The 14007-nt window shown below is 37.6% G+C and overlaps 1 protein-coding gene across 1 annotated transcript in view; it reads right to left on the reverse strand.

Annotated features, from left to right (window-relative positions):
• Window positions 1–10814, reverse strand: part of LOC306848731 (double C2-like domain-containing protein beta) — a 29699-nt gene extending 18885 nt beyond the window's left edge. The window contains exons 1-4 of the mRNA XM_079383466.1: window positions 10681–10814; window positions 8597–9020; window positions 7834–7913; window positions 6538–6612 (exon numbers count right to left, since the gene is read on the reverse strand). Coding sequence (XP_079239592.1) covers window positions 6538–6612; window positions 7834–7913; window positions 8597–9002 — 561 coding nt within the window. The 5' untranslated portion in view covers window positions 9003–9020; window positions 10681–10814. The remainder of the gene's footprint in view (window positions 1–6537; window positions 6613–7833; window positions 7914–8596; window positions 9021–10680) is intronic.
• Between the last annotated feature and the right edge of the window lie 3193 nt (window positions 10815–14007).

A 14007-nucleotide genomic window follows, 5' to 3' on the forward strand; every position in this document is an offset into this window, starting at 1 on the left:
CACCCCAGCACATCCTAAATGAAGAAACTGAGCTCTAAACTCACCACTAAACTAGAAGCTCAATCATCCCAAAATAAACATTTTCACATTTCACCACCTAAGAGCATTTGGGGAAATAATTAACACCCCCCAAGCTCCATCTGTGCAGAAATTACCACTGCTGTAAATAGTTTCTGAAGAATCTGTTAGAATCAGATGCTGCTCAGATGAGCTACAGTTGTTTGCACTTTGTGCAGTGGGTGGTGATGTAGTGGTTAAAGCTCTGGGCTAGGAACTGGAAGGCTGCTTCAGTTCCTACAAAGTGCAACCCATGAGTCATCACCACTGTGCCCTTGAACAAAGCACTTAATCCCAGGTTGCACAAGAAGTTCTATGGTGATATTGTATGAACATCACAGAAATATGTATAAATACTGATTTGCACATAATTGCATCTTAAATATAAAGGGCCAGATTTACTAAACAGGGCAAATTAGCACGAGAGTGCAATTCCAAAACAGCGCTGATGGGCATGAAAATTTCTGCAGGTGATTAACTGACAACGTGCAAATGAAAGAACACAGACGCAATATCTCATTTACATATCGATTAACGCAATATACCAAGCGCAGCGCAAATTAGCTTGATCGCAAATAAGCAGAGGCAATGCTCATCAGGTGCGGGTGATCTACTTGCGACACAGGCACAAAATTGTTTAAGACATGCTTTTTTTGGACGTTAAAATGCCACAAGTACCAGTAATTTGATGAGCGCAAATGTGCATAGGTTTGGTCTTGGTGGATTAGATTGCTACGCTGCTGTAGCAATGCTGTAGTTACACAGTGTGAATGAACCAAAATCAAACGATCCCAGGACAAATCACGGGACACATTATCTGTTATTTTCCAGAATCTCTGTGTGAAAGAGGATTTGCTTTCCACAATGCTCGGATCATAAAATGAAAAGGAAATATGCTGCTGCTGCTGCTAGAGAGAGGAAGATCCCCAGTAGCAGATCTAAACAGGTGGTGCTGGGGAGGTGGTGGGCAAAGATGAGGACACGCATACATGCAGACATAGCATTCCTTAAATACACCCTGGTTATATAGGTAAACATTTATGAGTATGTGTATCCGATTGGCTGGGAACATTGAACTGAATGCAGTTAGAGTTTCATGGCTGAACTATTCATTTTGTTCCATGTGTTTAACCAAAAAAAAAATTAATAAATCTGAAATTATATTTAAATACGAAAAGGACAAAGAGAAACTTATGACACAAGGACAGAAGAAGAGATAAAAGTATAAACAAACTACATATATAGTTTGAGGCAGTGGTGTCATGCACTTTTGCAGTCCTTGCTCACTTTGTGGCCAAGGTGAGATAAGATGGAGAAAAAAAAAACACTTTTTAGCTTCTTAGCTTGTAATGTAAAAGTAAGACTCAGGTGCAACTCAGCTGGACTCTCCAGCTGAATAAAAGTGCCAGTGTTTCAGAACCTATTTTACCTGCAATAAATTACAACAAATAATTTTTGAGAAATTGGATTTCAGATCAACTTGGATCAAAAATCTGAGGTGACACATGCTCCTAGTTTGAATGGGCATGATGCATCTGGGTAGAGATGCCAGTGGGAGAGATGAACAGAGAGAGTCAGTCAGGGAGGACAGGAGAGGAAACATCATTTATCTCTTCTCCCTCAGGTGAAAGGCAGACATCTGCTCACCTACTTTGCAGAGGAGAGAGAGAGGATGAGAGGCTTTCCCCAGCTCACCTCCTCTATGTCACACACACACAATCATCATTACCCCTTCTGTTTCTTACCCTAAAATCTGCTCACTCCCAATACTCACATACATACACTTGTTTACCTAGCTACCTAATAAAGGACTAAATGTGTAAACCTCTATTGTTTTTGTGTTTAAACTAATTATAAGACTAACCTTTAAAACTTTTGAAAATAACATTTTATATTTTTCAAGAGCGATGGATGGACAGACGAATGGACAGACAGACAGAAAGATAGCTCGACAGGCAGACTGAGAGACAGACAGACTTATTATTTAGTAAATTGTTTTTAGTTTTCTCCACAAAGAAGGTGATTTCATGCTTTTCTATCCTTGTGGGCGGAAGCACCATACCAATGAAGACAATTTTAAAAGCAACTTCCAAAAATGTATCTTGAGTAAATTAAGTTGTGCAGTTATTTTAAGTAAATAAGGTGTATGTCTAAATTTCAGTTCAATTCAATTGTCCAATTCTGTCATCATTTATGCAACGCCATTTTGCTTCAAACATGCATGGCTTTTCCCCTGTAGAATGAAATGTCAAAACTGCTCTTTTCTTTGTAACAAAAATGCATGACGATCACTAGCTGTCAAGTTCAGTTAAAATGTAGCTTTTGTATATTGAAAAAACAGCAACAACAACATATTAGTTCGGGACTTGAACCCGGGTCTCCTTTCATGCTGCACAAAAATTGTAACACTGAACTCATCTCACACAAAACACTACAGAGCAAGTTGAAAAGTGTTTTTTCCCCCCTGTAGTCATGTCATGCCCTGCCTAGGGCACAGAATGAGCCAGAACCACTGCTGGTACCCCCTGAAAAATGGTGCCGCTGCTTGTGGGGACGTTTGCTCTTCTCAATGTAGGCCAAATCTGACCACCCACACACACACAAACACACAGCTCACCATCACACCATTTCGTCCCTAAAATTCTGCTCCCGCCCCAGACTCTCGCACTTCAAATACCCTGACATGCACGCTAAACTCCGCAAACTGGGCAATTACCCTGCAACAGCTCGTTTAACAAATTAGTGTTAAATCAAAGAAACGCTCTGGCTGTGAAGACCCAAACACAATCTCCCAAACCGCAGCCTCTCTCACGCTCGCTCTCCTGACAGAGCGAGTCCACGTCATTCATTGCCTGAAGAACATGTTGCTTCTCTGCATATTTCATTTCATCTCTTTCTCTCTCGCACTGTTCTACTCTCTGCACTGCTGCATTTGAAGCTGGAACCAGCCAAGCTTGGCTATCCTCTCCCTCGCCCCCTGAGGATGCTCGGCAAATGAATAAACACACTTTAATTCCAACAGACCTTAGCAAAAAATACATGTAACAATCCATTAAAACAGCACCAACTGAGAAAATAGCTACTGGGACTTGAGATGAATCATTCAAACCACTATTCATTTAATTGACTTAACTGTGGCAGTACCATGGTCAGATTGTAAGAGACTATACTGAGAGTTTAACATGCAGTATTCATTTACCATGGTATTTACAATTCAATAAAAAGTAACAAACATTACATATTTCTTGGCCATATACAATGATTGTACCATGATGATTATTTGATTGCATCACATACAAAAATGTACCTTGGTACAACCATTTTTTTGGAAAATGTACAATGGTAGTACAAATGTATTCCTGGGAATATATGCTCACTTTTGCTCACAAAAGATGCATTTATTCGATTAGAAATACAGTAAAAACAATAATATTGTGAAATATTATTACAATTTAAACAAACTGTTTTCTATTTTAATATATTTCAAAATGTAATTTCTTCCTGTGATGCAAAGCTGAATTTTCAGCATCATTACTCCAGTGTTCTTGAGTGTCACATGATCCTTAAGAAATCATTCTAATATGATTTGATGCTCAAGAAACATTTCATATTACACTCAAAACTAAATATCTTTACTTTCTTTTGGTCAATTTTATGCATCCTTGCTAAAAGTATTAATTTCTTTCAAATGTAAGAAAAAAATTCTTCTTTGGAATAATGTGTATTTGGTGAATTATTCACAATAAAACTAGAAAAGTGCATTAAGTAAACTTTATTTTCTTGTTGACTTTAAGCTTCAGTGATGTTGAGTACACTAAAAACATGGTACTTTAGACAGTAAAGACTGTAAACCATAAAAGCAAACTTACAATCTGAGTTTGCCCTTCAAGCATTCATCAAAAAATGTTACTTACTCCTACTAACTTTCCAGCTATTTTCTGTCCAATTTCCTCACTCATATTGCATCTTTGCCTGCAACAGCATATGGTTTCACCTGTCTCTCTCTGCTCCTGCCAAATCGGTGCTATCAAATTTTCTTCTAAATATTTTATCCTCATCTTCCACTTCTCTCTTTCCCCTTTTCTCTCTCTCTCCATTTCCTCCCTCCATCTGGCCCAGGGCAGTGAGTTTCCCAGAGCAGCAGCTTGGGAGAGTGTGTGTGACTCGGATATCTCATTCTCCATGCTGTGTGATGGTGACACACACACACTCGACCAAGAAGGGCCACTCTCGAGCTCTACAATCTCTCCCTCCCTCTCGCTTTTTTCCTTTTGCTTCCTGCACTTTTTATGGGATGCTGATGGAGTTCCTGCACGGGAAGTAGTTCGTAAAAGGGATGGCTCAAGCAAAAATGACTCATCGCCATGTCATCCCAAAGCTGTGTCACTTTCTTTCATCTGTGGAACATAAAATAAGTAGGTCTGACGAATGCTCAATGAAAGTGGATGGGGAATAGCTATTGTAGCATTTATTAATATTTTGAATTAGGTTTTATTTTTATATTTTCAGCTTTCATTTTTATTCGAGTCACTTATTAGAACACTATTATTTTCACCAGCAAAAAATAAAAGGTTTTAAATCAGTTATTTCTATCTTTTGTTGTAGTGTGTCTGTAAGAAACAAGGCCGTCCTTTGGGCGGTGCAACTGGTGCGGTTGCCCCAGACGCCTACCCCTGAGTCTGACTCAGTTTGTTCTGTTTCTTCAAGTCATTCCAGACAGACTGGATGATGATGAGATCAGATTATTAGCATTTTTTCATTACTGAAAACATTTTAGCTTTAGTTAACAGCACTGGGTTTAACTCTCTTAAACATCATAAAAGTCACCCTTGTGAGTTATATTTCAATGTTTTAATGCTTTAAGCGAGAAACAGATTACATTTTAACATGTGACTACTGAAAATTTTGCATAGCAGCTATGGTCACTATTCACTTTCATTGTACAGACGGTATGTTATCTAGGCAACGTTTATAATATTTTGAAAATTTTTATTTTATTTTTCATTTTTGATTCAGTAATTTTTTAACATTTCTAAACAGCTTTATTGAATTTTTATTTCAGTTTTATAGTCATTTTAATACTTTACCTTTAAATGTAAAAAACTCAAATTAGTGTCAATTAATTGACAACTAACCAAAATAAAGTGATTTAAATAAATGTAATTACATTTACATTTACATTACATTTACATTAAATCAAAACAGTAGTGTTTTTCATCTTATACTGGGGCATGCCCTCTTAAATGTCAGAAATTAGAAATATTGACTTTTTAGCTATCTAAAAAGGTAAAAAAGTTTAAGTTTTTTATTTAATATTTATATTTCATTTCTTTTTTTCATAACTGAATTACTGAAAACGATTTACACCTGGTCAAGCCCTTTTTAAAAATCACAAAAGTAGCCCATATGACTTGTTACAGGGCGTACAATGCTCTCTGAGAGGAACAGATTGAAATATAAAATGTGACTCCTGAAAATCTTTCTTAGCAGTCATGGTCACCATTCACTTCCATTGTACAAACAAAAAAGCTCTTTTTATTCTCCATAAAAGAAGAAAAAATGTCATATAAGGTCGAGTAAAAGACGAAATGTTTATTTTTAGGTGAACTATTCCTTTTATAGATTGCATATGGATGCATATGAAACCATGAAGCGTGTAAAAGGACAAAAGGAGAGAGAGAGTGTTATAAATGGGTTCTTTAATGCCTGCACGCTCACGTACGTGCGTGAGAGTCTCCGTCTGAAGGTGGGCGTATGCATACACGTCCATCACCTCCGGCTCGCACACCTTTTAAAAGCCCGGAGGTGTCTGTATAACCCTGGCGGTCGATATTTACCAGGCTGGCGCATGGGAGCGTACGCAAGACGTGATGCTTCTCGCTTTCTCTTTCCCTCTCGTACATATACGCTCCTCCGTTGACGTGAGCCGTGTAACAATCTGTGCTGTTTCCATGACAACCACCTGCTGCTGTCCCCCCTCATATGTCTCTCTCTTTTTTTCATCCCTCCCTCCCATCCTGCATTCAATGCTGTGTTGGTATTCCAAGGTCAAAGTGGGTCATGTGGCGATAGTCAGAGAGATAGCGGCAGAGATTCAGACGAGAGTGCGGGAGAGCGGAGAAGAGTAAAAACCACTGGAGAGAAGACAGGACGTTCCTGTCTCATCCTGTCCTGCTTTGAACAGATTAGAGCGCCGTGCATTTGTTACATGCAGTGAAAATGAAAGGAAATGAAAGAGAGAATAATTCAGTGCTGAAGAGCTCTCTGAATCTACCCGTTTCCATCGCATGTTCTCCACACAAACAGCTTCAGCGCTCACGGGCAGCCCTGCCAGTGATGTATGCTCACATCACCCCTGTGTGTTTTGTGAAACGCACGTGTTGACGTGTGTGTGTGCGTGCATGTCAGGGAATCGCAACTTGTGCTGATGGTGGAGCGAGAGTTGAACATGCTGTGTGCGTGTGAGAAGGTTGCAGTGACCTTGCTTGCTCCAGGCAGGAGGTGGAGTTTCACATATGGATCCGCCAGTCCATTGGAGTCCATGGCCTTTAGTCCCTGTGGGCACAAACAAACACACAGAAGCACAAAGACTTCATGTCACTTAAGATGCATATACATGTCTGGGGTGATAGGTTGATAGATCATATCCTTACATTGATATGCACACCTTAAGGCACATGGTTGTTTAATTGGACTGTTTAATTATATAAAACAGTTTTTTTAAGTTTGTTTATTGCTTGCTCAAGATAAACCATGAAATAAAATGTTGAACTCTTTAAAATTTTATGTTTAGTAAATGATGTGTTTAAATATATGATGCTACTTGCTTTTGCTAGTCAGTTTTAGTCGCCTTATATGTAGAGAAATTTATAGGGGGCATTTTATTGAACAATATTTTGTAAATGACTGCAGAATGAGTCATCAATATTGGAAAAGACTCATATTTATAGCATATTCAATATTTAGCATGTTGAAAAAGATTTGTACAATTTGTGAATATATTTCAAATTTAAGAAGTACTCTGTCAAGGCTAATAGAGTGAAAGCCATAGAACATTTTGTAATAGGGTATTTCTTCTACTTCAGACAATTTTATATTCCAGTGCTTGACTTTAACGTTTATTTTTGTAATATGAAGTTCTTGGAATTTAGTCTTGGAAACTTTTAAATTTTTTTCTTTTATGTGTACATTTTATTATTCTACTTTTGACCCAGAGCTAGACTTGTAATATTAGAATATATGGAAAAAACATTCATTATGACATTCTACAACTGCTGTATTATAACATATACATATATTTTTCCCCCATTAAATTATGACTCTAATTCAGTTTATAATTCACTTTAACAACAATACACTCGTACCTCTTTTTTCAAAACCCCATTGTGAAGAAAAATTTAATAAAATTGTTTAATCAAGCTGTAGTTTTGTCAAATGACAAAAAAAGTGTATAAATATAACTTCATTTCATTTGGGATGCATACAATGCTACCTACTAAACTACTCTTAGCAAGTCTGTTGTTTTATTTTAAAAATGTTTCACATTTCCACCACCGATTATTATTAAACACAATACATAATTTCAGATGTGGTGGAAATGTTCAGTAGTTTAGGGGGAAAAAATGTCAAAACAAAAATGTTAAGTGTAAGAAACTATTTGTTGAGTGATAGTGTGGAAAGCATGTTTTAAAGGAGTTTATTTCTACAACTGCACACGCACGAAAATGCCTATAGTTGTAGAAACACCCAGTAGTGTTTGTGTGAGTATAAACTTACCTTGGCCTTGTGGACTGTGCAGTGCAAGCAGTTATTTTCATGATCAAATAGCAGGCTGAACTCCAGAGTTCCCAGGTAGGCTAAAATAAACAAAGGAATGACTTAATGTGCTGCACGCACATTAATAAAAATAGCAACCGATAACAACCCAAACGACTTAGCTGGGAATCAGTCTTGCCTGTAATGACCTAATCAGGGCTGTGCACATACAGAGGGCTTGTAATGTTTATGCACCATTACAGAGACTAATGAAGTATTTAACACTCCGATCGCGTACCTCAGTTATCACACGCACTCACACCAATCCAGCAAATACCACACAAAGCAATCAATACCAAACAGTATGAGACTCCGGTCCAGGCCGATGGGAAGTGCTCATGCCTCATTGGCTGCTTACTGGTGAATAAAATCAGTCAATCAAACAAAGGGAATCCAGAACAGGAAATATCCTCGGATTCATGTATGTGAGGAGTTATGTAATAGAGAAGCATGGTTTTAATGTATGTGAGATTGGGCTGATGTGGTTAAAGATTTGGGCTGGCAACGACAAAGGTTGTAGGTTCGAAGCCCACAAGGACTCCTTCAAGTCCTATTACCACTGTGTCCTTGAATAAAGCACTTAACCCCAGGCTGTTCCAGAAGGATGTCAGTAGATTTGTGAAAGATACATCTGCAAAGTGATTACTTAGAGCGTTAACACATGTGTAAACCCACTCAAAGAGAACCAAACATAAAACAGTCACTAGCCACGAGGCAAACTCACTGTCATCATCATCCGATTCGGCAAACTCTCCGTTCTCCTCTTGCTCTCTCTCCCTCTTGCGGTCTTTCTCTCCGTTCCCGTCTCCGTCCTTGACTTTGTCCTTTAGAACTTGTTTTTCCCGGGGTGGAGGGGGGGTGATGGGGAAGTCGTGGAAACGAGGGAAGAAGTCGGAGATCTGTGGGATGGGGAGGATTGGGCCAGGGCACACATTAATGGCAAAGTGCTCCTGCATGGAGATCTTGACAGGGGAGGGAGGAGGGGGCACAGCGGGGCTGGGGGGACCCGCGGCGGAGGGAGGGGTAGAGGGTAAGGGGGAGGAAGAGGAGGATGGAGGCAGGGAGAGATAGGAGGAAGGGTTGCTGGGGGGGAAATGGGAATGGGGCGGAGGTGGTTTGGAAACGCTCATCGGGACCACTGCAAAGAACTGTGGCAAGAGAGAGAAAGAACTTTTTAAAACACAACTTTAACATCTTTTTTTACTTAAAGAAAAAACAGTTTTATACAAATAAAATATAAATACTATATATGCTGTTTGAAATAAAAACAAGATAACATTGTACATCCTGTACATCCTTCCCATCTCATAAACTGCAATAAAAAAAAATCATCTTATTAATCTTTTTTTTTTTTTTTTTGGTCTAGTTTTCCAATAAAAACATCCTTAAAACAAGATCCTTAAATTGTGTAACACAATCGATGTGTTTTCAGATCAATTTTCTTTTCTTTTTTAACGTTTAAATTTATTAACCCATTAGTAAATCATTTTTCTTGTTTCCAAAATAATTCCATTCAGGTTTTATGCTTAAAGCATAAAGATATTTGGGTTAAGAAAAATTAAATAAACATACATACACAAAGAAAGAAACAAACAAACATGGTTAAAAATGTAAAATGATTGAAAAATCCCTCTTCCTTTAAATAAATTAAGTTAAAATATACACATGACCCAAATAGCCTACAGTTCATTTCCCCCATAAATGTAAAAAAAAAAAAAAGATCCAAAAATGGTCAAATCCCCCTTTCCTTGGGAGAAAAAAAACATTTAAATGACTCCATAATAGATCATTTCCATATACTTTTACTGTGGAAAAAGCAGCTTGAACAGTCAGCTAAATATCTTCTTTTATGTTCCGCAAAAACAAAGTGCAGGTGTGGAAAGACATCATCTTACACAATTTCAACCAATTTTGTGGAGCCAATTTCATTAAACTAAAACAAAACGTTTGATGTAACAAGTGAAACAGAAGAATGCCCCACGGCCCCTGATCCAGACAGATAAAGATGTGTGACAGACTTTCTGCTGATAATATCTTTCATTACCAGTAATGCGGCTGTTTTGATTACACTACTTCCCTAAGGACAGAGATATAGTGTCTGTTTCATATGCGTCCTCTTCTGTGCGTTCTATCTCTATCTCACACATTCTCTTTCAACCTTTTTTTCACATCTTTCCCTTTAGTTCCTAAGATTCTTGTCTCGTGAACTAGACCATCTAATGAGCCAAAAATAGAATAAGCGAGATAAAATGGCACCATTACCACTCAAAGTTTTTTTTCCTTTTTGTTTTGTGTGATTGCTGGAAATGCCACACTAATTTATGTTTTTGTAAATCTAAAATATCAAACATACAACACATGCTGCACGATTTTACTTAGCCTCTTGGATTATCTGACTAAAAAAAATAATACATTACAATAACATCACAGTCAACAATAATATTTGCAAATGTGTGGCAAGACCGTCATTTCAACACGTTCATACACACAGTGAGGCTACTATGATGCAAAAGCACTGTCACATGCACAAAGGCTGTCAGACTGAATAACATACACATGTTGGCCAGTATAAACAGAGACCCATCACATGCAGAGTTCAGCAGAAGAGCAAATAAACACAGCTACTAGTACACAATCATTAAACCGGACTTATAAACATACGCAGAAATGTGTTCACTCACGAGGAAATATACCTGCAGCCAACATGCATGCACGTGGACACAGACACACTCGCACACACACTAACAGGTGGTCAAGCTGGAACACAAACATGCATTATCAAGTGGGCAATCATACAGAAACACTCACCCAATGACAGTTTTCATCTGTTCCAGCACTCCATCTTGTCTTCACTCATGGTCTCTCTCACACACACTGAAGAGAAACCACCGTCGTTTTGTATCAATATATCCTCCCTCGTTCTCTCTCTCTCTCTCTCTCTCTCTCTCTGATTCGGTTGTGACATTTTCTTTAAATTCTCTGCGCACCGCGCGCACTGATCTGTCACTCTCACCATATACTGCTGAGATTTAGCAATGAGGGAGAGAACGCTGAAAAGAGAGAGAAACGGAGGACAAATGAGATTTGAACTAGCGATTAAAATCGACTAAGAAAACACAAAACTATTAACGAAATGAACGTTTGCCAGTGTGATTTTATTGGTTATTATGGTAGCCTATGTGACATTATTGTCATTTTGGACCTCGACAGCTTCAGTCTTCGTTCAATTTACAGTTTGTGTTTAACGAAAAGATTTAGAGACATCTACAGATTTAGAACATCAGGGTATCAGAGTAAATTAATCTGTATAACCATATATGAACTATTCCTTTAAATATGTATACTGAAAGTGATTCTAAAAAAAAAAACAATCATGGGGTCTAATTCTGTGACAGCTAGCCCCCGATGTGTACATAGACTACTGTAACTTTTCTGAAGTTCTTTCTTCCTCTTATCTTTTTACGAGCTCACTATGACTATTCAGTTTCTCATTTGTCCTCCGTTTCTCTCTCTTTTCAGCGTTCTCTCCCTCATTATTAAATCTCAGCAGTATATGGTGAGTGACAGATCAGTGCGCGCGGTGCGCAGAGAAATGAAAGAAAACCTATGTTTCAAAGAGAAGCACATGATATAGTTGTAAACAATATAATAATTTATAAAATAATGTTATAATAGTATATAATATTATAACATTATTTTATAAATTATTCTATTGTTTTATTTTAAATGATAATATTATACATTTTAGCTTGCAGGATAAAATTCACAAAAAAAAAAAAAAAAAATTCTAACAAATATCTAATTTCAGACAGTTTTGAAAAACCAACACCCAAAAACTACTGTTAATATTTCAGATATTTCATTTTCATTACTTTATTAATAATTAACCCAGTTTACAACTATATCATCTAATTGTGCTTCTCTTTGTTTCATACATCCACAAAGAAAAAAAAACATTTTGTTAAAGAAAGAGGAAAAAGATGTTTAGTCAGGAAAAAAGTATATATTCTAACAGAAAACTGCACAATAACCTCTGTCATCAAAGCTTTGCCGCAGCACTTGCTATAGAAACAATGGAGAGAAAAAAATGCATCATGGGAGCTTGTACGTGACCAGTTGGTGCTGAGATATGCTAGAGATATACTCATATTTTACTGTTCTGCCTCCTCAGGAGTTCTGTCAGAAAGATGTGCGTCATGAAAATCATTTTCAGTTTTAAAATGTTTCTGTTGTCACAACATAGCCCCAATCTCCATACAAAAAGAAGTGTTTTATTACTGCATTTAATCATTCACCATTCTGATTTTACACTCTTAAAATAACAGTTCCAAAAACATGCTTTCGCAGCAATGCCATAGAACAGAGGGGTCAAACTCAGTTCCTGGAGGGCCGGAGCCATGCAGAGTTTAGATGCAACCCTAATTAAACACACCCGATCCAGCTAATCAAGTCCTTCAGGCTTATTTGAAAACTACATGGTTTGTGTAGTGGAGCAGGGTTGGAACTAAACTCTGCAGGGCTGCGGCCCTCCAGGAACTGAGTTTGACACCCCTGCCATAAAAGAACCATTATTTTCTTAGTGTAAAGAACATTTGAATAATCTAAACAACCCTTTTCAATATAAAGAAGCTTTTGTGCAATGGAAAGTTTCCATGGATGTTAAAGGTTCTCTATGGAACTATTGATGCCAATAAAGAACCTTTATTTCAAAGTTTAACTTTATTCAACTTTATTGCAGATGGTGTTTTATAACAGACTCACATGTGTCTCTAGTAGAGTGTGAATTTCAGTTTTATTTAAGCGCCAGATGTGGCATATTTTGGCTCAGTTTAGCAGGAATCTTGCTGAGGTGCAAAAACTAACTTGGTCAGGTTCTGTATACACCTCATGACAAATTCACAGAAGAGAAAGAGAGGGACAGGAAAGATGGCACTATACCCCCCAAAAAAAGAAAAAAAAAAAAATGGGTTATTCTACAAACGCTGATGAACTGAGAGCTATGATAAGCCTAAAACCATCGGTTTTCACCTTTGGCAGGTGCTAATTTGTGCATAGCTAAAACCAAATCAGTAATGTGTCAGCAAAAATAATTAGCAATTAGAAAAACACTAAAAAAAAAAAAGTGTTGCTTTTGAGCTGAAGGTCACCTTGTCACATGAAGGTCAATCGTCACAAGCTCAGTATAATTGTGCAATGGGCTACATCTCATGACGCAGGAACCATAACAGTGGCTACTGGAGCATTCAAACTCCTAAAATCCCTAGCATATAATAAATGCTTAAGTATGACTCATAGCAGAAATCCCACACTGCATTGATAACTGCACATACATAACTACAAAATAATGGAGTGTGGTAATAATGAATTATGTATGAAAATCTATTTTTGTTGCCTGACATAACAAAACCAACACAATGAAGGATGGGCCTGCTGAAGCAAAGCGATTGTATCTCATTTGAAAGATATTTATCTGCTTGTAATTTATATTCTGTGCATATTCATTCGCCAAACATGTTAAACACAGAAGGTAAATGAGCATGCTAGATTGAGTCATACGGGCACAAAATAGTGATGGTTCAATGGCTCTCTCTTACCGCATAGAAAAGTAATAATCTGTGGTGATACACCAGTACAAATAACCTGTCATCCTCCATTACAAATGCTATGGCCGACTTAGTCTCTACATTAGCATGGGACACAGAAAGAATTCACCTTGATTTACATACACAAACTGAAAAGGGTTCTCGCAGATATATTTGTCTCTCGGTTCTCCAAATACACTGGGAATAGATGGATGTTCTTGCCCTTGCACATATGTCTCTGTCTTCAAACGTGCAAGCTTGCCTCTTCTCGGAGAGCCCGGGTGGGAGTTGACCCTAAAAATGAATCGAATCTTTGATTCCAAGATTAATCTATTCTGTTATTCTGTGTGTTCATGCTCGATTACCAAACTATTACACATTCTAGAAGAGCCTTAATAGCTAGTTGCATCCCAGTGACTCTTTTTATTTTGTTCACCAAAACAACTTGTTTTGGTTTAAAATCACATTTTCCCCTACTATGTAGTAAGCTCAAAAAGCGTAGTATGATTGTCCAATTTCACAGTATTTATGAAACAATAGGCAAAAAGTACCC

Source organism: Barbus barbus (genome assembly GCF_936440315.1).
Source record: "Barbus barbus genome assembly, chromosome: 28".
NCBI lineage: Eukaryota > Metazoa > Chordata > Actinopteri > Cypriniformes > Cyprinidae > Barbus > Barbus barbus.